Below are 24701 nucleotides of genomic sequence, written 5' to 3' on the forward strand. Positions count from 1 at the left end.
TATTATCAGTGAGCTCTGGCCCGTATATATCTTCCTTACAAAGAGAAGGACATAAAACCTGCTTCCCCTAATAAGCCCTTACTTTGACATGGCCTTTTGCGAGTTTGTGCGAATTTTAAGATATTCCTAAATGAGTACAATAAAATCAATGTTACTACTAGGAGGAACACACATATTCTTCAGAGACTTCTCCTTCAGGTCTCACTAACATTTAGGATCAACTGGGATTGGGAATCGCAAGTCTGCCGGCTTGTTCAAAGATAGGTTGATATTAAGTTTCGATAGAATTCTAATTTTTTTCTTGATATCAAACAGAATTTAATGATTGGATTGATGAACAGAAAGTAACGATGGTAATTTATAACACGAGGATATTGTAGCAAAACAAATGGAAAGTGTAACCATCAGATAATATGAATTCATAATATAGGCAACAACTTGTGAATATTTCTTATATTCTAAGAGACTAATTTTCTACCTAGTTTCTACAAAAATTGAAGCAAAGTTCTTCAATATGCACATTACCTGTCACTTAAAAACTAGCTAAACGTGCTTTCAATACGTAATAATAAAAATGAAAAAATCTAAATTAATTTGTATTTTCTGTAGTTATACAAACACCACGGTCCTTTAAAAGATGGATATGTCTTTAGCGGCTCTGTAACAACTATTTAATCGTTAACAAGGGCGTTTGTTAACAAGTGGAATGAGAAGGAACACCGACCTACCCAAGTGTCGCAGAATAACCACTTTTGTCCTTAGGCCTAAGACTAAGATAGGTGGTTGAGGTGGGGAAAATTAATTGAAATTTCAATCTTTGAAAGAGAGAGACTTACTCACTGGAGAGTAGAAATCCCTAAGAACCAAAATGGAAGGTTGTTTTCTTCCCTGGACATGTCATCCTTCTTGATCCAATACAAGAGCGAGAAAGGTGACTTCGACAACATCCTAACAGCTAACTATAGGGATGCAGAAGTTATTAGGGCCTCGGACAGTACTAGCTTAAATGGAAGATAATATTATGCCCCAGAGAACCATTTTTCCCTCAGAGCCAAACCAGGCAAATCAAGAGAAATGTTTGATAAGATGACCCATCCTCGCCCTTGCCAGGAGCATGGAAGAGATGCTTCTTGGCAAGACACAAGTTGCTTGTGCGTGTCCGCCAAAGGCCCATTATACACAGACGGAACAGATGTGCTCTCTAGGGGTATTCTGATCCGCTTATAAGAAAGGTGTACCGTCGTGCTACTCTAGTCGGTATCAGATGTCCTACCAGCGTGTAACAGTTGCAGTTGCTATGCCCTCTCGAGATTCATTGATTTGAAGTTCTCTGACATCAAAGGTCATTGACGCCCTCTTGAGAGAGGAACAAGAAAGACAAGAAAGACTTGTTCCTGGTACCTTACACAGGAGGCATATTAAGTCCCATACAGGAAATGGGACTGTTACACATTTACTAAGCAGCCATCTCAGGACCCATGAAAGAGAGGTCCAAGGGTCTGTGGGCAATGTCCATAAGATTCAAAGGTGGCCCAACACCTTCAGTACCAAGTTTACTAATACGTAAACCAGAAGGGTACTGAAAGGGCTAGGGTTGTGAGTTCTTTAGATGGTAGAGGTACATACTGGTCAAAGTCCACATCTACAAGCAGAGGGGCTCATCAAGCAAGAAGAAACAATGTCTGTACACATTGCAGCCCAAGACAAAGGTAGTTATTCTGTGATGGGCAGCTGGGTGGAGATTCCCCTCACAGCACCATTTGTTATCATACTACCTTATTAACGATTCAACGTCGTTCCAACATCACTAAAGACATATCTGTATTTCAAAGGACAAAGGGTTTGTACAGTATATGTGTAGGAACAAATAAGATTATTACCTGTATACAAATACCTCCAGGAAGGTCTGATATGGGAACTAAAGCTTCTATGTCTTTGAACATATATGATGTTAGGGGAGTTCCCGTGGTAGGGTCCAGCTGATCGACAGAGCAGGGTGTCACTTCCAGCACCACAGACTGCTTACTCTCCGTCCAGTGAACTTTCTGTGCATTAGCTCGCTGTTGGTAGATTAAAGTATATCTTGTAAGTATGAGAAGGAAGTATAAAGTATGAATCATTATAAAATTGTCAATAAATTTACCAATTACATAAGAAATTTAAGCATACTATGATAGGAATCAGTTGGCACGTAAGCTTGAGGCACAGGAAAATTCTTTGAAGGTTGAGGTGAACGGTTTCTGACAAGGGATTTCCATCAACCAAATAAAAAGCAATCCTTTCTATTTCATCCATTCACTTGAACATATATTTTAGCATATAACATACTCAATTTAAAACTCAATTGTTACAACTTTAAATAAAAGATCATTCACAGAAACTCACCAAATTATCCGAGACAGACTCTGAAAAACTGTGTCTGTACACCAGAGCCTCGGAAATTATGTCGGTGCGATGCTCGGATGAAAATCTCATGTGGTCAACTTTTTTGCCTTTTCGCATCGTTATGATGAATTCATTGGGAACCTGAAACGTCAAACGAAAATCAGCTGGAAATGATCAAGGTTATTTTGTATTCTGAAACCCAAAGATTTAATAAATTACAATCTTTCTCATCCAAGTTAAGGCAGAACAGGTGATAACTTTCCCTTCCCCATAACAAACTCACGGCAGGTTGATCTACACAACACATACGTTAGTGAAGAAATTCTTATCGTCACAAGAATAATTAGAACATTTACAAGGTGTCTTACCTGCCCAATGCCTTTCAAGGCTGGTGTTATGTTAATAAAGTCATAGTAATACCACTGGTTGGTAATTTCCATGCTGTTTGGGTTGTAGGTGGTGATGCCTGCATTCCCCACACTGAATATCCTCTTGTATCTAAAAGGAATTTGATAAAGAATTGTGATGTTTAGATAAAAGTACGATGAATAAAAAGGCAATACGTACACTGAAGTTTTAACAAGTCTAAATGTGCAAGACTATACCAATTCTTAAACTTATAAACTTAACCCTCTTACCCCCAGGCTATTTGGAACTTTCCACCCCTTAACCCACAGGCGTTGTTTTTGTTTTTTCAAGCACATTTTACAATACTGTATATATTTTTTAAATTGCTCTAACAGCCTCAATTTTCGTCATAGAGAGGTCAGTTTGGTCTCATTCTTTTGGAAAATGCCTGAAGTTTCTCATAAAGTTATCAAAAATATGCTAAAAAAAATATAAATAGCAGTTTTTCGCGAGGATGTACCAGTACGTCCATGGGAATAAAGGGATGGCTTTTGTGAAATGTACCAGTACGTCCATGGGAATAAAGGGATGGCTTTTGTGAAATGTACCAGTACGTCCATTGGGGGTAAAAGGGTTAACATAAAATTCCTTAGCTTGAGAAAATAAAAGCTACCGTACAATAGTGTACATCTACCGATTGTTTCTTACAGAGGAATTAGTAAAGTGGTAAATTTTTTCTTTTTTTTTAAAAGCATAACTGACTCGTACAAAATTCATTTAAAAATAAGACAAGAATAATTTTCCTCACAATTACTACAGGAGCATATCAACGTCAAGCTCAGTGGCTGTGATATCACTATCCAAGCAACACTACGATGAGTTTGCCCGCGATCAGAATGCTCTTAACTTTAAAATATTTTAATTATAAAATAAATTTTTGAATATACTTACCCGGTGAATATATAATAGCTGCAACTCTGCGGCTCGACAGACAACATACTTAAAAAACTCGCGAGCGATCGCTATGCAGGTTGCGGGTGTGCCCACCAGCGCCAACTGTCGGCCAGATACCACTCTCGGATGTAAACAAAACCTTCAATTCTTCTCGTCCCACTGCGTCTCTATTGGGGAGGAAGGGAGGGTCGTTTAATTTATATATTCACCGGGTAAGTATATTCAAAAATTTACTTTATAATTAAAATATCATTTTTAAATATTTAACTTAGCCGGTGAATATATAATAGCTGATTCACACCCAAGGAGGTGGGTAGAGACCAGAGTTAAATATGTTTACATCGTACAGTATAAGCTAAGAGTTTTTTCATTTTGACAGTTATCAATATAACAAAACCAAAATAAATAGGTACTGTACCTGGTAAAGAAGTCGACTTAGACGATTACTCTGCCTTGTAAGTACGTCTTCCTTACGGAGCCCAGCGATCCTCTTAGGATGCTGACAGACTCCCAGGAGCTGAAGTATCAAGGGCTGCTACCCATACAACAGGACCTCATCAAATCCCTAATCTGGGCGCTCTCAAGAAATGACTTTGACCACCCGCCAAATCAACCAGGATGCGAAAGGCTTCTTAGCCTTCCGGACAACTCATAAAAACAACATTAAAAAACATTTCAAGAGACAGATTAAAAGGATATGGAATTAGGGAATTGTAGTGGTTGAGCCCTCACCCACTACTGCACTCGCTGCTACGAATGGTCCCAGTGTGTAGCAGTTCTCGTAAAGAGTCTGGACATCTTTCAAGTAAAATGACGCGAACACTGACTTGCTTCTCCAATAGGTTGCGTCCATGATACTTTGCAGAGATCTATTTTGCTTAAAGGCCACGGAAGTTGCTACAGCTCTAACCTCGTGCGTCTTAACCTTAAGCAAAGATCGGTCTTCCTCACTCAAGTGTGAATGAGCTTCTCGTATTAACAATCTGATAAAATATGACAAAGCATTCTTTGACATAGGTAAGGATGGTTTCTTAACCGAACACCATAACGCTTCAGATTTGCCTCGTAAAGGTTTAGTACGAGCTAAGTAGAACTTAAGAGATCTAACAGGGCATAATACTCTTTCTAGTTCATTGCCTACGATCTCCGATAAGCTAGGAATATCAAAAGATTTAGGCCAAGGACGAGAAGGCAGCTCATTCTTGGCTAGGAAACCAAGCTGCAGAGAACAAGTAGCTTTTTCTGACGAAAACCCGATGTTCTTGCTGAAGGCATGAAGCTCACTGACTCTCTTAGCCGAGGCCAAGCATACCAGGAAAAGTCTTAAGAGTGAGATCTTTCAGGGAGGCTGAATGTATAGGCTCAAACCTGTCTGACATGAGGAATCTTAGGACCATGTCTAAATTCCACCCAGGTGTAGCCAAACGACGTTCCTTAGAGGTCTCAAAAGACTTAAGGAGGTCTTGCAGATCTTTATTGTTGGAAAGATCTAAGCCTCTATGCCGGAAGACCGAGGCCAACATGCTTCTGTAGCCCTTGATCGTAGGAGCTGAAAGGGAGCGAACTTTTCTCAGGTATAAGAGAAAATCAGCTATTTGGGCTACAGAAGTACTGGACGAGGATACGGAAACTGACTTGCACCAGTCTCGGAAGACTTCCCACTTCGATTGGTAAACTCTAATGGTAGAAGCTCTCCTCGCTCTAGCAATCGCACTGGCTGCCTCCTTCGAAAAGCCTCTAGCTCTCGAGAGTCTTTCGATAGTCTGAAGGCAGTCAGACGAAGAGCGTGGAGGCTTTGGTGTACCTTCTTTACGTGAGGCTGACGTAAAAGGTCTACTCTTAGAGGAAGACTTCTGGGAAAGTCTACCAGCCATCGAAGTACCTCGGTGAACCACTCTCTCGCGGGCCAGAGGGGAGCAACTAACGTCAACCTTGTCCCTTCGTGAGAGGCGAATTTCTGCAGTACCTTGTTGACAATCTTGAATGGTGGGAATGCGTAAAGATCTAGGTGTGACCAATCTAGGAGGAAGGCATCTATATGTATTGCTGCTGGGTCTGGGACTGGAGAGCAATAGATTGGAAGCCTCTTGGTCAGCGAGGTTGCAAAGAGATCTATGGTGGGTTGGCCCCAAGTCGCCCAAAGTCTCTTGCACACATCCTTGTGGAGGGTCCATTCGGTTGGAATTACTTGCCCTTTCCGACTGAGACAATCTGCTAGGACGTTCAAGTTGCCCTGGATGAACCTCGTAACTAGGGAGATGCCTCGATCTTTTGACCAGATGAGCAGGTCCCTTGCGATCTCGTACAGAGTCAGTGAGTGGGTACCTCCCTGTTTGGAAATGTACGCCAAGGCCGTGGTGTTGTCCGAGTTGACCTCCACCACCTTGCCTCGAAGGAGATTCTCGAAGCTTATCAAGGCCAGATGAACCGCCAAAAGCTCCTTGCTGTTGATATGCATGCTCCTCTGACTCGAGTTCCACAGACCTGAGCATTCCCGACCGTCCAAGCCCCAGCCCAAGTCCGATGCGTCTGAGAAGAGAACGTGGTTGGGTTTCAGAACTGCTAGGGGAAGACCCTCTCGTAGACTGATATTGTCTTTCCACCAAGTCAGACAAGTCTTTATCTTTTCAGAAATCGGGATCGAGACCGCCTCTAACGTCTTGTCCTTTTTCCAGTGAAAAGCTAGATGGAATTGTAGAGGTCGGAGGTGTAGCCTTCCTAGCGAGACAAATTGCTCCAGGGATGATAGCGTTCCTACCAGACTCATCCAATTCCTGACTGAGCAACGTTCTTTCTTCAACATCTTCTGGATGACGAGCAGGGCTTGATCTATTCTGGGGGCCGACGGAAAAGCCCGAAAAACTGGACTGTGAATCTCCATCCCTAAATACAGAATAGTTTGGGATGGGATCAGTTGGGACTTTTCCAAGTTGATTAGGAGTCCCAATTCCTTGGTCAGATCTAGAGTCCAATTGAGATCCTTCAGACAGCGATGACTGGAAGAAGCTCTGAGAAGCCAGTCGTCCAAATAAAGGGAGGCTCGGATGTCCGATAAGTTGAGGAATTTTGCCACATTCCTCATAAGCCTCGTAAACACGAGAGGAGCCGTGTTTAGGCCAAAGCACAGGGCCCGAAACTGGTACACCACATCGTCGAAGACGAATCTCAGAAAAGGTTGGGAATCTGAGTGAATGGGGATGTGGAAGTAAGCGTCCCTTAGGTCGAGAGAAACCATCCAGTCTCCCTTTCTGACCGCTGCTAAGACTGACTTTGTGGTCTCCATGGTGAATTTCGTCTTAGTGACAAAGACATTCAGAGCACTGACGTCTAGCACCGGTCTCCAACCTCCTGTCTTCTTTGATACTAGGAAGAGACGGTTGTAAAACCCCGGTGATTGAAGGTCCGAGACTTTGACCACCGCTCCCTTCTCTAGTAAAAGAGACACTTCCAGTTTCAGGGCTTGTCTCTTTGCTTCCTCTCGGTACCTGGGAGAGAGATCGATGGGGGACGTCGCTTAGAGGAGGTCTGCGTACAAAAGGGATTTTGTACCCCTCTCTGAGCAACCTCACAGATTGTTGATCTGCGCCTCTCTTCTCCCAGGCTTGCCAGAAGTTCTTGAGTCTGGCACCTACTGCTGTCTGAAGTTGCGGGCAGTCAGACTCTGCCCCGCGAGGACTTGGATCCTTTCTTCTTTCCTCTCTTCCCTTCGGCACGAGCACCTCCCCTGCTGGGGGCTCTGCCACGAAAGGGCGGAATAAACCTGGACGCTGGAGTGTCTATCCTAGGTCTAGCAGACAAGGCAGGCAAAGGGGGAGCTTTGCGAGCCGAGGACGCAACTAAATCGTGGGTGTCCTTCTGCACTAAAGACAAGGCAATTTCCTTAACTAAGACTTCAGGAAACAAGCACTTAGACAAGGGCGCAAAGAGTAGCTCAGATCTTTGGCATGGCGTCACTCCTGCTGAAAGAAAAGAGCACAGAGACTCTCGTTTCTTTAGGACTCCGGACGTGAAAGAAGCGGCAAGCTCGTTGGATCCATCGCGGACGGCCTTGTCCATGCAGGACATAATGAGTAAGGAAACATCCCTATCGGCAGATGAGATTTTCCTACTCAGGGCTCCCAAACACCAGTCCAGGAAGTTAAAAACTTCAAACGCCCTAAAGATGCCTTTAAGAAGGTGGTCCAGGTCCGAGGATGACCAACTAGTCTTCGCACGTCTCATGGCAAGGCGGCGGGGAGAGTCTACAAGACTTGAGAAGTCGCCCTGGGCAGAGGCAGGAACTCCCAAGCCGAGAACTTCTCCCGTGGCATACCAGACGCTCGATCTAGACGAGAGCTTAGATGGGGGGAAGGCAAAGGCCGTCTTCCCTAAACTCCTCTTGGTTTCTAACCAATCGCCTAACAGCCGTAAAGCTCTCTTGGATGAGCGAGAGAGAACGAGTTTCGTAAAGGCTGGCATGGCAGCAGGAACGCCTAAAACGAACTCTGACGGCGGCGAACGAGGAGCCACAGAGATAAAGTGTTCAGGGAACAACTCTTTAAACACAAGCATGACTTTTCTAAAGTCCATAGATGGTGGAACTGCTTTAGGCTCATCTAATTCTGAAGGCTGATCCTCAGGCTGTGGTTCAGCAACGTCCTCATCTGACAGTTCCTCATCTGATAACTGATGAGAAAACGGCAAAGGGGTAGGCAACGTTTGACTCGCAGCGTCCGGCCGCACTGGTGCATACGTGATGGAGCAGGACGCAGCGTCCTGAAACTGCTGAACAGTCTGGGAACTGTCAACAACAACAGGTGCGCGGGGACGCACAGCGTCCACCCGAGACTGTTTAGACCGTCTGGGTTGTGCAGTCAACACCATACTGGGTTGCGGAGGTTGACGCACCGCGTCAAAACAAGTCAACTTTGATGGTTGGTGACCGTCCTGAACGTCACCAGTCGCATCAGTGAGTTGCCTAACGTCAACGTGCGGCTGGAAATCCACACGGGATCGCATCGGGGGAGGAACAACCCCAACTGGTTGACGCGAGAAAGCTACATCAACGTCAACAGGACGCACAACAGAACGCTTGGATGGCTGACGGCCAGTAGGTTCAACGGAAACCTTCTCTGCGTTGAAGTCCTCCATAAGGGACGCAAGCTTAGACTGCATGTCTTGCAGTAACACCCATTTAGGGTCTACGGGAGCGGGTGCGGTAACAGACGGGGTTAGCGACTGAGACGGCACAACTTTGCCTCTCTTAGGCGGTGAGCAGTCATCAGATGACGGCAACGGGTCCGAACTGTCCCAGTGGCTACATCCGGGACGTTGGACTTGTCCTGAAGGGACCGACTTGCGTTTTAAAGGTCTAGAGACCTGGGTCCAAGGTTTCTTACGTGAAACGCCTTCGGACGACGAGGTAAAAATGGGCTCTCTCGTCTTAAGGTAGGGGCGATCTTGACGAGATACGCCTGATACCAAAGAGGGAACGTCTGTTCGATGATCAAGGCCTCTCGAACCCATAAGTCGTACGACATTGCTTCTCCCCTGGGCTTGGGAGCTTGCAAGAGGTCCCGGACTAGGTGGACGACAGGCACGAACAGACGAACCCTCGGTCGCAACACTGTTCACAACACTTTGCGTAACACTAGGCACTTTCCCACTTTCCGCCGTGGCACTTTGGCACTTGAGTTCATTCACGTCTGCCATGAGTTGGTTACGGTCACTTGCTAAAGCCTCAACTCTCTCCCCCAAGGCATGGATAGCACGCATCATGTCTTGCATAGACGGTTCCTGAGTGCTAGGAGGGGGGTTAGGAACAACCACTACAGGGGAAGGATTAGGTTCAGGGGCATGTGGAGAGGAAAAATCTACGGACCTAGAAGAACTTCTCCTTACCCTATCTCTCTTTAGTCTGCGTGTATATTTATCAAATTCGATCCAATCGAATTCCGAAAGGCCCACGCATTCCTCACACCGATCTCCCAATAGGCAGGTTTTACCCCGACAATTGGAACAAACAGTGTGAGGGTCGAGAGAAGCCTTTGGAAGACGCCTATTACAGTCCCTAGCATTACACTTTCGAAACTTAGGAACTTGAGAAGGGTCAGCCATTTTGAATTAGTCAAAGGAAAATTCCAAAAAACGATCTAAGTCATCAACAAATAATCCGATTCAAAAAAGAGTTCAAGGGTTTATTTTGAAGAAAAACACCTGTACTGCGAAAGCTCAAACCAAATTAAAGTACTTCACCAAATATGATGGGAAAACTCCAGGTTCTACAGCGAGTAAAAGTACGTCTTGTCGCCAACGTCGACAGAGAAGAATTGAAGGTTTTGTTTACATCCGAGAGTGGTATCTGGCCGACAGTTGGCGCTGGTGGGCACACCCGCAACCTGCATAGCGATCGCTCGCGAGTTTTTTAAGTATGTTGTCTGTCGAGCCGCAGAGTTGCAGCTATTATATATTCACCGGCTAAGTTAAATATTTAAAAAGACAGTATTTCAAAACAATATAGTATCTTAATCATTTTTTTCTGAAATCACTATCCAAGCAACACTACGATGAGTTTGCCCGCGATCAGAATGCTCTTAAATTTAAAAGACAGTATTTAAAAACAATATAACTTCATAATTTTTTCCAAAACAACTGACTAAAGTTGCCTGGCAAGGCATTTTTTGGCAAATTATTTGCGAGGGACGAAGATGCAATGTATATACGGAGATACTGGAGGCTTCCTTTCAGACAACAAAATTTCTATCAGAAATATTGTCATATTTTGCAAATGCTGTTGTACAGTACAGTATTTATGACCTATCATTTTCTATATATTTCAAGATTATCAAAGACTTTACACTAAACTAATATAACTCCTGTAAGGTAAATAACAGCAGACCTGTAAGCACTCGGAATTTTATCCAACTAAGAAAAAAGAATCTAAAAAGTGCAAGAATGGATTTTTCCCACTGAAACTTAAGTACGTACTGTCCTTCATTACAGGAGCAAATCTGACAGCGCCATATCAATAAATAGGATGAAGATTTTCCACCTTAATACTCACTTTCCCTTCCATGCTGAATGTTTGGTGACAAGATAACAGGCAACATCTTGGTTGTTAGTACCCATGGCTCATGACAAAACTGAAAGAAAAATTTACATATTACATTGGAGATTAAATCTATTCAATCGGGACGGGACAATTTCAGGGTGACTGAAATTACAAATTCGGACATAATTTGTATTGCTAGTTATACAAACCTGAGTGAGAATGAACATATAATACAGTACGTGAATAGTGTAATATTTCCCTGTTGACTCAAAAGTAACGGTTACCTGAAAAATGAGCGTACAGTAAGTTCCAATCATGTGATTCTCAATTGCATGGCTCACAGTGCACAACTAATGCCATGGGAAAGGACAATCGTTAAGAAAAACCGCGTGGAATTTATATTGAGGGGAGAGAAACGCAATCAGAATGTTCCTGTGAAGACGAAACACGAAGGGATGACCACAAGGATATCTTGGCAGTTGTGAAGATATTGCAGCCTGTACAAGCAAAGAGAACCATGATAGTTTCCTCATTCGCTGGTATCGTAGACTGGAAAAGTTGGAACAAAGCAGAAGTCAGAAGTAACATGAAAGCCACTGAAGGATAAGGACGGGAGATCCATTCGTTTGGAGTCCAACAAGCATGCAGAAGACCAATCCTGTACTGACTGGTCATACCGAGACTGCTCAAGCAGTGATGGAGCACTTGGACCGCTGGTGATATGGAAGGCCGGGATTGTGGAGATTATGCGAGTGATGATTCTGTCATATAATCAGTAAGCTGAAACAAGACTATCTGTTAATGTTATTACATTTACAGAAGAATCCCAGCATTAAATGCTTGTGCTAGCACTGGTAGCAGGAGTGAGAGCTGCATTACCTTGTACTGAAACACGGTTGGGCACATCCCTGGAAACCATGTAGAGGAATCAGTCAATGTCTCATGAGACTCGGCCAGTTTGGTCGTCCCTTGCTTCGGTGACTAGGTTCATCTTTTGAGGGCAGCAGGCATCACATCCAAGGGTTGGCAAGAGGTGAGGAAGAAGATGCAAGAACAGACGAGGTGATAGGGGAAGGCAAGCGCATACACTTCGGTTCCCTCTGTCGGTTATTCAGGGTGATCTCAGTGCAGGAAGATCTTGATATGTCAGCGTAGGACGCTGAAAAGAAGCAGTGACAGATGTCCTGTGACTCAAATGTTATGGTCATTGATGAGTAAGCACCAGGTGTAGATTTCAGGTGCCATGAGTTTCAGGCGTGCGTGGAAGGCAGTACAGTCAAAGTCTGTACAAATGGAGACTGTGTACTTGAAGGGCAGCACATTCTTAGTCTATGCACATAGACAGCAGTCTCTGTGACTGTAGCGAGACAGTGTGTGAGGAAGCCTTGTACATGGAGAGCTGTCTCGGTAGTCTCCTTACATCCTCACTCTGTTTGTATGAGGGCTGTTTGGTCCCCATGATCCTTCTGTTGAATTGAGATCTTCCTTGGTGGTGATCTCGTCGTCTCTCAGGAACCATCGAAAGAAGGACATTAAAGAGGGCACCGACCTTTATCCCGATCGAAGGCATAATTACTGGTAACGAGCACATAAACACCTGTACTACATACCATTCAATGCTGGGTACATTCTTTGTACATACCACTCCTCCTGGTACGTACCATCCTCACGATCATGGGGGAGATATACAGTAAATGGAGACAGAGCTACACTGATCAGTTATTTTAGACAAGTTTTTCTTTAGGCAAAGTAGTACTTGGTTAAGGGTGCTGTATTCGGTAAAAGACCAAACACAGGTGGAGAAACACCAGAGACCTTTTTCCCAAAAGAGAAAGATAAGTCTAGAATGGTGGGAGAAGAGTGGCAACCTTTCATCCCAATCAGCAGTGTGCTCAGCCTTGTACGAGAGTAGCTCATGCCGATGTTTCTTGATGCTATGAAACAAACTCCCAGTATGAGATCACAGATTCAACGACAAGATCCAAAATATCAATAGAAGATAAAAGGTTGCTCATAGGCAGCAGACACAAAGGATTTGTGATTCTACAGACAGAATATATGCATATATGATCAGTCTAACTTGAGAGCAGGTGAAGGCTCTCCATGAATTTGGTAAGATTTTAGGATTGTCGTGGCCTTGTTAGTAACGTCTCCACCTGCTGATCGCCAGACTGGGGTTCGAATCCTGCTCAAACTCGTTAGTCCCTTTAGTGCCTGCAACCTTACTATCCTTGTGAGCTAAGGATGGGGGGTTTGGGGGAGCCTATAGACCTATCTGTTGAGTCATCAGTTGCCATTGCCTGGCCCTACTTGGTCCTAGCTTGGGTGGAGAGGGGGCTTGGGTGCTGATTATGTATATATGGTCAGTGTCTAGGGCACTGACCTGCTTGATAGGGCAATGTCACAGTCCCTTGCCTCTGCCATTCATGAGCGGCCTTTAAACCCACCAAACCATGGGCTGTCCAGAGCCCACAGGGACAGTCAAGTCATGTTGACTAATGAAATCTGACAAAGTGTGAAATCGGCACAAACTCAGGAATGACAGATCGCAATGTTTTAAAAATAACACAAAGTACAATTTGAATTTGAAGATAAATAGCATGTTAGCAATATGGTTAAATTGTACGAGTATAGTACAATACCCGTAATGATGAAAAAAAACAAGTGTTCTTGGCATATTCATAGGAGAATGAAAAGGTTCTTCTCATACGAATACAGTATTTGGCAGACATTCACATTTTTTAAATAGCAGTACACACGTTTTAGTATTCAAGCAGTTACGACTGAAAAATATTATTCTAAATGGGAATTAAACTAAGGTTCCCCACCTAACCTAACCTAAGAGTGAAATCCTTTCCTACTTTAGACCTCCAGGTGCTTAGCTTACACCAAGACAAGTTGTAACCTTGAGTTTACTTATGGACTGGCTTCCCTTCTGTAAACAGGCTTTTCAGATGTATTTTGAAATTTGTTATATTTTTTTGACGATCGAGTCATAAAGACTGCTCAAAATACCTATAAACATACCATAATATCTCTTATTCCTTCCGAATTGTTAAGACACTTTGTTTGAAAGGTTCCCAATAAAGACAGCTTCACTAATTGAGATTCAAAATAAAAATAATTTGATTTTCAATTCGTCAGATATGGAGGAAGGAGATTTGCCTAGATAAAGCCACGTGACAGTGAACACATTCCCGATTGAAAATTGAAAGTGTCTACCTGAATTAATAAAGAAAATGGGATATCAAAGTCAAGGCAAGAGTAACAGCGGTTGGGATTTTCATGAACTGTATCCAAGTGCTTCCTGTGGCCGGGTGACGGTCTGAACGATCCCCCGGTCTCAGAATTCTCCTTGACATTGTATAATGGTTCTTTTCCGCCATTAGCTCGCTTCGCTCGCATGAAAATAAAACATCAAGCTCGTATGTACTGGCAAGCGGTAATGTTGAGCTGCGCACGCTAACATTACAGGAAAATAAAACATCAACCTCGTATGCACTGACAAACGGTAATGTTCACGCATGCGCAGATTATCAAGGAGAATTCTGAGACCGGGGGATCGTTCAGACCGTCACACCGGGATGCAGATCGACTTAATCAAATATAAAACGGCAGGAATAAAATAAGATTTTTTTACAAAAAATAATCATTTAGGTCATCAATTGCTATCCACTATTGGTTATGGGGTTCAAAATAGTCGGCTTGAAGAGATCTATTCAATTACATCATTTCCGGAGTCCTAACTAATATCGTACGACTTTATAATAAAACCAGGGAAAGTGGGCGGAGTCCAAAAATATCCTTCAGATCTTTTAGGGAAAAAATCACTTACTTTAAGAGGTATTTTCCCCATAATATCACACACGTAAACTCTATGCAAAAGGACCGATAAGATCTGCATGTCGTATACATTCTTAGGCATATCACATATCGCACAATGTATGCGTCAATTGTCAAATCCACATTATCAAAACACTTAGAACACTAGTCATCAGTTTCTTCTTGAAAGACTTAACATCTTCAGTATTTCGGGTGTCTAGTGGTAGCTTGTTACATAGTGTTGGGGCTGCGTATTTGTAAATATAGAACACTTAGGGGAGCCTTTGTATATCAGCGGCCAGTTCCTCGCTCATTCATTAAAAATGGACATCAACAAGCCTATATTTTCCCCCCTAACCTGACCTACAAGCCGTGTCCTTAACTACTTACCTAACAAGGGGCTAACGGCCCCCGTGCAACCCCCCTTACACTGCCGTATTCTAAGTTAAACATAATAATACATACAGGTGGCCGCTATCATACATACACCCCCACTTAGGAAATCTTTACAATTGAATTAAAATATCTCCATTAGTTTATCAAATAGGCGATGCTATTAGCCCATAACAATCAAGGAAAAAAAACGCACAATCATCGGCATCACAAAGCAATTGGTGTTATAAGACTAGGTTCAGCTGGAAACTTAATCACTATACTATATCTATCAAATCTAAGGGGTGTATGTATGATAGCGGCCACCTGTATGTATTATTATGGCTAACTCAGAATACGACAGTGTAAGGGGGTCGCAGGGGCGTTAGCCACCTCGATAGGCAAATAAGTAAAGAAACACCTTGTAAGTTAGGTTAGGGGGGGAAGTATAATTTAGTTGATGTCCATTTTTAATCAATGCGTGAGGAACTGGCCGCTGATAAACAAAGGCTCCAAATCTAATAATACATTCCGATAAAAACTAAGATATCGCCATTTACGTAGATGAAATTAACCTGGTCTAGGAACCGCCTTTATTAGTAATTAGGTTAAAGTTATGCATTGACCACCATGCTAGACCAAGTCTCTCTCGACTCAATTTCTATCCAGGTTGCCAACTTTAAAACCTAGCTAGCCTAGGCTACTAAGATAAGCAGGCCTAGCTTAGGCCTAGACCAACTGTCAAAATACATGGACATTATTCCCTGTTTGTTAATCCAAGAACCTAATTAGGCTTAAAGACCTGTTATATAACGAATCCCTCTACATTGGCAACAGGTAATCAATAGTATTAGGACAAAATAAACATATCCTAACTTTGACTTAGGCCTAGTGTTAAAATATCCATCTATCTTCCCCTGTCCATAGTCCTAGGCTAATCCGTAATAAGATCTAATCATAATTGTGAATATACAATTAATAATCCCCAATTGCAACACATGATTACATAAATGGGTTTAATAAAGCAGACAGAATCATCAGATAAGCCAAAATACGAACCTAGGTCTAGGTTATCCCGACTAAAGTTTATGGCATAAATCAAAAAATAGGGGAAAAGAAATGGATACACCTCGAGGGGGATACACCCAGGTGTACTGGGGATACGATACACACCTGTTTAAGAAGTACAAATTGGAAAAAAAGGTGTACTACGGCTAACAAGTCTCCATTTGCTCCATCTGTGACAGTTCACACAATGTTTACGGTGGGTGTTTTTACTGGGGGAGGAACTCGGGTCCTGACAACCCGAAAATTATCTCTAAACTTAATATATATGAATTTTTATATTTCTATATTTATAATAAACTTTTTTATATATCATTTTCTTAATTTTATCATTTGAAAATGAAGTATTTTTTAATGTAAGTCTAGGGCATATCCTTATACCTTCACTAGACCGATTTTCGAAAATTATTTTAAAAACTTATTCTAAACCTCGAAACTTAATCTATATGATTTTTTATAGATTTTATATTTATAATCAACTTTTTATTCATCCTCTTCTTAATTTTATCGTTTGAAAATGTAGTATTTTTAATGTAGTCTAGAGCATATCCTTATACCATCACTAGACCGATTTTCGAAAATGATCTTAAAAAACTTATTCTAACTAAATTTTTACCGATTTCATATATAATTCCATCTTATAAATTATATTCTTATAATTTCTAATTGTTTATTTATTAATAAATAATGTTTATTTCCTAGTTATAATACAAGAATCATGATCAGCTGAGAGAAGAAAACATCACCATGATGGTAATACTGATAACAGCGGGTCTTTCGAACACAAGATTTTCCTTTTGGATTAATTTCTTGTTAAATCTTCTAAGTTATTTCAATGGGGGAAAAAGAAATAGATATATTTGTTTATAATATATTATTTACTATTTACATAAGTAAAATCATAGTAATATATTGTTTTAATATTTTTTTTTCTTTTTGGTAATCGAAATCGATTGATACGACTTAGACTTAGTCAAAATATATATTTGCATAATCTATTTAATAAATTAAATTACTTGGCTGAGATTAATTTACTGTAATATATCATATAGTTATTATAATGTTAATTTTACACATTTATAAAGGATTTTAGTAGATTAACTGTACATTAGCTATTGTGAGTTAACACTATACATAAGGAGTTCTATGTCCAGCCTAAAATCTTTAACAGGCTCCACCCAAAAGCCGGCCTTATAACATTTCTCTTATATTCTGGCAATAGTTACATAGATGTACAGTATATGCCAGCCATGTGGGTCACCATTAAAGCATCATAATCACCTATAATCTGTTTTATTAATATTATTGGTATATTTATAGGAATCAGTTGTAAAAAAAAATGTTTTTTTTGGGTGGAACATGTTAAAGATTTTAGGCACCATGTCAATTTCCATACACGGGTTTGCTGGAATTGGAAATTATTAAACCCATTTCATTTTCTAGGTTATTTAGGTCTTTATTCTGAAATTATTTAGTTTAGAAGTAACATACTATTATGGTGAAACATAAATATGGGCACAATAATAGTATTTAATAAAACTCATATACATAAAATACTTATATAAATCAATATATTTAGATAAGTGACATACAATTTTATAAGTGTGACTAGGCTGATATCACAGACAATAACAAAGATTAAGCATTTGTTTTATTATTGTAATTACCTAAATATTTTCTTTTTAGCTCTGCTTGTGGTTCCTGGTTCCTGGTGTGAAGAGCTGGTAGCTAGCTGGACAGTTCTTGGTCCCAGGCTGGAATTAATTACCAGTTGAGCAATGCTTTCCTCCTATATACTTTTCTAGTTTCCATTGACTTTATTGTATATTGGTTCACTTCCTTTTTGTGCTCTGCAAGTCCTTTATACTGAAATCTTAACTTGCAGTTTAAGTATAGGCCTATGGTCTTCATGGCCTATCCCTTGTAATAATCTATTTAGGCTAAACCATTCTCAACGTCATCTGTCTTTTGTTTTAATAACCTTCTTTTATCATTTATTTGCCTATCTTATACTTTATTTCCTTTTGCAGGTTTTAATTTTGTTTTTCACTTCTTCTACCATTTATTTAAATATTTGATTTACTTATTTTTATCATACTTTCACCCAAGCATTCTTTATACATTTTTCTTATTTAATTTAATCTACAATCTCTTGCACTAATACATTTCCTTCTTTAGTTAATATATTGTTATATGACATATTTTTTTGTTTAAACCTATGCGTGTTGTCGAAGGTTGTAGGCCTAGCCTATGCCTTACAGTTCATCTCTCTCTCTCTCTCTCTCTCTCTCTCTCTCTCTCTCTCTCTCTCTCTCTCTCTCTCTCTCTCTCTCTCTCTCTCTCTCTCTCTCTCTCTCTCTTATTCTTCCCAATGATTCTACATTAGCCCATTTGGTTTACAATAGTTTTATATATTTTAATTCGTATTTTCAAAGTCATGTTACTTATCCTTTCTCCATTTCCATAATTTCTTCTTTTTATCTTCTTGAAATATTGTATGGGGAGTTCTGGGGAAAACAAATCTTCTAGAATATAAAAAAGAAAAAACATATTAAACTTGGAGAGATAAGAAAACATAGAAAGAAAAACTCAAGAAATATCTAAAAGGCAAAGTGACAAATGAAATTAAAAGAAAATGAAAAAATATTGTAGATATAACAAACTCGAGTATTGTAATTGGTAACAACAAAAGAGATTATATAGAGTAATTTACTCTAAAAAAGCTGTTATAGTAATGAAGACAAGGTTGGATACGATAGACTTAGAATTATAGAAACAGGAATGAAAATAATAGGTTTTTGTGAGTTGTGGAGAGAAGAACATTTATTTATCTATAGAGAATCAAGAAAATATAGAAGCAGTAGCATAGAATGATGGAAATTACAATAAACAACTAAATAAATTGCCTGATATATTAGACAGACCATGGAATTTAGAAAGGAAAAGTATGCAAGTTGCGAGTTGTGGAGAGAAGAGCATACATTCATCTATAGAGAATCAAGAAAATATAGAAGCAGTAGCATAGAATGAAGGAAATTATAATAACCAACTAAAATTGCCTGATATATTCGATAGACCATGGAAATTAGAAAGGAAAAGGTATGCAAGTTGCTTGTCTATGTTTTTGTGGATACAACCCTAGACCGACAAAGCCCAGACTTTGACGTGTGGCCTTGGTGAAACTGTGACGTCACGCTATCCTTCACGTCCAGTACTTGATTTGTTTTTTGCCACGTCATCATTTTGCCATTAGGTATTACATTTTTCAACATATGGTTTTTCAATGCATAGGAAAAAAACTATATTATCCAGTATTATTTGATTAGTTGATGTTAAATGTTTATCAATTTCATCAATTAATTTGAATATATGTAGGCTACTAGGTCTATTCAAGTTTGATAATATTAGGCCTACATCTAAAAGCTCTGAATTATTGGAATATATCTTAATTTCTCTTTCGTTCTATAGTATTTAGTCTTCATTTACAAATAAATTCAGAGGTAGAATGGTTAATCATTTCAGTTTCACTATATTTATAAACTCAGTGGCATTGACTTACACTCAGCTGGACTCTCTCTCTCTCTCTCTCTCTCTCTCTCTCTCTCTCTCTCTCTCTCTTCTTCTTCTTCTTCTTCTTCAAACTCGAAGAAAGTCACGTTTTGCTATAAGCAAAAGCATCTTTAGAAATATAATATAGATGTGTGTAACCAATTGTTTTAAATACCAACTGTTTGAGCTTACATTCATCCACACATAATACAATATAATATATATTTTTTATTGTTTGACCCATTAGAAAATGTTATATTCCACTTGTAGACAGTAGACCTAAAGTTTCTTCACAACACAATAGGCCTACATAAAAAGGGCATCAAAGTATTTCGTTTGCTTTGTAATTTATTCAAATATAAAGTTGACATTGAGAGTTCCTGGGGTAAGATGTAAAATCAGATAGCTGGCACATGGCAAGAGCAGGTAGAGGGTAACCGATAAGTGTCGATGAAGAGTCCCTTATAGGGATCACACGGGTCCCACGAGAGAAGGCGGTGGTAGACGTACTTCTGTGTGCAGCCGCTGTTGTAGCATGGCGCCAAAGCACGACAGGCAGCGCCTGGGTAAGAGCAAGTCTCCAAACGAATTGTTTGAGTGTAGAAAGGAACGTCGTTGATGATCACCCGCCATTTGCCTTCTCCGTTTTGGGCGCGCTTCGGCGTTGCGTAAGCAACCTCCGAGGGGCAGATATAACCCTCGGGACCGACCCAGTGGGTCACGTCGTAAAGGGAGTCTAAGGTTGACGCTCCAGTGTAGGGGTAACTAAAGCTTATCTCTTGCCCGCGGCTGACGTCCTTGACCAGGTCGTTGGCTGACTGGCTCCGGATGTCCGAATACTTCTTCCGAAAGATGGGGTCAGCATGGATGTAGGCCTTCACCTCGTTCAGAGGGTAGTCATCGTCGCTCAAGCAGTAACTGAGAGCAGAGCTGTTGGCGCAAGATGGCTGTGCAGAGGCGTCGCAATGCACCCGCTGTTTGTACGTCAGAACGTAGCCGGGATTTGAGGCAAGGTTAACCGAGGCCACTTGCAGCGTTGTCAGCCACAGTCCAGCAGCTGCCAGCCAAATCATCTGAAATAACATTGACATCTTTTAATTATTTTCATTTGTGAAAGGAAAATGTGATAGAATTACATTTAAAAGGTTTTCTTGTAACATTTTGTATAATGGTAATAGTGAAAACAGTATGATTAGAACTGATAAATAGCTGATTATGAATAGTTTTGAATAAGTCAGTTATTCATTCTTTGATTTTCTTTGAAAAAGATCACTATTAATCATAGTCATTATTATGCAAAAATTATTCTATAATTATAAAGAAAAATAGAGAATGTATGTAGCCTTTTCAAGTCTTCTGTCCAACCCATCGGGTAACCAATGCTCACTTTAATAGCATCAAATACGGTAACTAATTTAGCAGGGAGTTTTCACGATCGCATACCCTTGCAGTTATCTTATCACTTCTGATGAGAAAATGATGAAATAAGTAGAATGGCAGGCATAGTAAAGATTACAGAGATATGAGTGTCGCGACTGAGATGGTGTGGACATGTGGTGAGGATGGGAGGGAGTGAAGAGGGCTTGGGAGGAACCTGTTGGGGGGGGGGGAGAAGATGAAGAGGGAGGCAGAGTTTTAGGTGGAGAGATGAGGTGAATAATGACATGGAGAGAAGAGGATAGACAGCATTGGAGAGGGCGCATTAGGCAACCAACCCTTTAATGTGAGGATAACGGTTGTGGAGAAGAAGAAGAAGAAGAAGAAGAAAGCAAAGAATAGAATTAATTATAAGGAAATAACATTATTTAAAAAAACATGTAAACAAATGGAATAATAAGTACAATATAATGAATGGAAGAAAAAGAACAAGAAAAACACAAAAGGTTAATAAAACAGTTAAGAAACTTTATTATAGGTTCCCATGTTAGTGAGACCAGTCTCAAAGTCACTAGGTAGTAGGAAGGAGTGTAGCAGTGACCGTTATGTTGTTCTATCTCTGGAGACACCCACTACTAGAGGAAATTTCTTTATAAGAGGAAAATTACATAAACACACACCCACGCACACATACACACATGAAGCAGTTGCCTTAACAGGGATGGCTCTAGAATGTAGAATCACAATAGTCCATGCCCAATTCATCATTCGACTGCTGCGTTGTGAATTAACGTAAGGTTTACTGTTTAGAAGGCTTCTACCCAAAGAGAGAGAGAGAGAGAGAGAGAGAGAGAGAGAGAGAGAGAGAGAGAGAGAGAGAGAGAGAGAGAGAGAGACTTACCATAGAAGAATCCATTGCTTACAGTCTACCTTCCAATAGGACACTGGTGGTTTTGGACACAGCAAACCTCTTTATATAATGTACTTAGCTGAGGCTGTTACCTTGGCTAGTCCTGTGGTAACCTTGAGAAGCAAAAACTTAAATATAGTCTTTTTTGTTGGGTAATTAATATATGTCTACAAACAAGTAAATATATCACCGTGTATAGATGTATTTATTTTACCATAGGCCTACACTCCTTCGTAAGGGGTATAAAAAGCGAACAACTTTGTAGTTTCTCAAGGGTGAGGTTTTTAGGCCTACATTCTTTTCCATTCATACCCGGGTAGACTGGAGAGCACTAGTAGATCAGGAGCAATCTGTAGGCCTATATCTTCTAGGGTAAGGAAGTAGGCCTATTATATATCTGCCTATTTGATAGATTTGAAAGAAGCTTGGGCAGGTTTCAATTATCTATATTTGTTCTTGTAGGTCATAATATATTTAAAGGAAATCTTATTGATAAACAGATAAGAAATTCATCTCTAACAAGTTTATCTATGTATATATAGGCCTATTTGTAGCTACCACTGTAGACCTATGTCAGATTTTAATCAATATTTGGCCATTGAATCTGTAAGAATAATTTATTTTGATTTACGTATAAGAAAAGTAGCGTTTATGCTATTTAGTAAAAATTGGTAAAACAATAAATAGGCTTTTTTTTCGGTAGAAATTATAGATAATATCTCAATTATAATAACAATTATGATGAGTTTTCAATAGGACATTAATTTCCCATTGTGCAAAAGATAGTGAGGTTAGCTCAATATCACAATGGGACGGTTATCAAACCACACTGAATTGGAAGATTGCAACTGAATAACATATTTGGAAATTTTGAATCTCAATGAAGCCTCAAAGGTAAACTAAATCCATATAAGATACTCCTAAATGCTTTGCATTAAGCTGGGAATGATATGTGGACCTACCAAATGTGAGCTAGGTCTTGTAACACTCATTTGTATGTCTACATTATCTGTTATTTTCAGTCGAAATGTTATGAAAAATAACAAAATGTTATATATTTTTTATCTTATACTGAATTTGGAATATAAATGTTTGGTTTCATTTATAGAATCATTTTACAATCCTTACGTCAGAAGTCTTGTAAACATATCTTGGATCACCAAAAACTGTGTAGGTCTATAGAATTTTAATTGCATTTTATAGTATTCTAAGCATAACTACATTACTAATATATGAAAACTACTTTATATGAATGTATTTACATGTATTGAGATGGAAGATCAGAGTAAAGTTGTGTTTATAGGAAAATAAATAGCATTTTAGGTTATTATTAGCAAATAACTGCTAGTATAAGTCTATGTTGAATGTATGCTTACCAATTCGTTGTACATGGTGTTGTTTTAACTTTCGTTTCAGTATTTTCATTCAAAGTATATTAAATTATCTTTATTTTGGTTATATTTATTGAATAATCATACCTTAGTATAGTTTCCATACTAAAATAAGGAAAAATATAGGTTCATATCTTCTGTTTGATTGCAACAAGTCTAGGGAGGAATTGCACTTAAATCAACATGTCCAAACTTATAAAAATACTTATAAAGTTTCAGGTCATAGTTTTCTTTTTATAGATAAACAAAAACATCAACAGTTATATGTAACTAAAGAATCATGGATGAACCGCATAAACATAAAATTTCCCCAAAAGCAGACATAAGGTTTATCAGAGTTTAGTTCATATTTGAAATAAAAACTTGTATCCGAACACGTGTAGTGACGTTACATCAATACTGCCTTGCTATGGTCAATCAGTTCTACTACAATTTCATAGATAAAAGAAAACAATATCAACAGTTATATGTATCTTCAAAATCATGGACGAACCGCATAAACATAAAATTTCCAAAATAACAGACATAAGGTTTATCAGCAGCACGATTAGCTCATATTTGAAATAAAACTTGTGTCCAAACACGTTTTGTGACGTCACATGAATACTGCCTTGCTATTGGTCAATCGGTTCGACCTGTCAAAGTAATAACCAATCAGAACGTTACTTTTTGTTTTAGTTTTGAAAGAAATGTCAAATGGTGAGGTTCGCGGTTCCCGTTTGTCTGATGGAAACACGGGTGATGTGTATTTTGTATTTTTCCACGATTTTTATTTGTGTTTCAAACTAAAATATGTGAATATCTGTCTCGTGAAATTCTGGAAGATATATATATTAGGAATAGTTATAGTTCAATGCGTGATATAAGTTTTATATAGGTATTTCAATCGAATATGATAGTCCACTGTGGGCAAACGTCTTTCCCCATACGAGTGCATAGGTTATTTTCCACCGTTTATCGATGTTTAAAACCAATATAACCCAATAAATGGTGTATTTTTTATTCATTGGTGTTGTGCAATATTAAAAATACTAAAAGTATATTATATATACGGATTTTAATGTCAAGAATAGCAACTTTACCTACGGTTGGGCTGACTTGAAACTTTTGGACACAGTCGTAATGGTAAGTACTAGTTATATTTTTAAAAGCGTATTTTACACTGTGTAATGTAAAAATATAATATATATTTGTGTTTATAGTTATGCAGGGATTTTTAGGATACTGTATAACAATGAAAAAGTTGGGAAAGTTTGTTGCACTTTTTAGGAAAGTAGAATTTAGGTGCAAAGTATTCTGGAGACTCGTGTCCAGTCAAAATTTGAATTGTAATTTTTAAAAGCCTATTGTCCATAATAATTAAATTCACTTGATAATGATTGAAAACAACATGCATTATATAATTAGGATTACAATACGTCTAGTTAAAAGTCATATTAAGAATGAAATTGAGCTAAAATGGCTGCCTGTTTCAATTTTTTTTGGCAATGCCAGTGTC

General features: G+C 39.5%; 2 protein-coding genes across 2 annotated transcripts in view; both read right to left on the minus strand.

Moving 5' to 3' along the window:
- LOC137635869 (dnaJ homolog subfamily C member 13-like) overlaps positions 1-16222 on the minus strand; it is a 113449-nt gene extending 97227 nt beyond the window's left edge. Inside the window, exons 1-5 of the mRNA XM_068368302.1 lie at positions 16085-16222; positions 10730-10808; positions 2754-2883; positions 2386-2526; positions 1881-2060 (exon numbers count right to left, since the gene is read on the minus strand). Of these exons, the coding sequence (XP_068224403.1) occupies positions 1881-2060; positions 2386-2526; positions 2754-2883; positions 10730-10794 (516 nt within the window). The 5' untranslated portion in view covers positions 10795-10808; positions 16085-16222. The remainder of the gene's footprint in view (positions 1-1880; positions 2061-2385; positions 2527-2753; positions 2884-10729; positions 10809-16084) is intronic.
- Positions 16223-19920: 3698 nt separating this feature from the next.
- Positions 19921-21828, minus strand: LOC137635870 (neurotrophin 1-like). The gene is made up of 2 exons (XM_068368303.1): positions 21804-21828; positions 19921-20598 (listed from the first exon to the last, which is right to left on the minus strand). Exons 1-2 carry the CDS (start codon positions 21816-21818, stop codon positions 19924-19926), a joined length of 690 nt encoding a protein of 229 aa, XP_068224404.1. The 5' UTR covers positions 21819-21828; the 3' UTR covers positions 19921-19923.
- Between the last annotated feature and the right edge of the window lie 2873 nt (positions 21829-24701).

The sequence above is a fragment of the Palaemon carinicauda genome, unplaced genomic scaffold (assembly GCF_036898095.1).
Source record: "Palaemon carinicauda isolate YSFRI2023 unplaced genomic scaffold, ASM3689809v2 scaffold187, whole genome shotgun sequence".
NCBI lineage: Eukaryota > Metazoa > Arthropoda > Malacostraca > Decapoda > Palaemonidae > Palaemon > Palaemon carinicauda.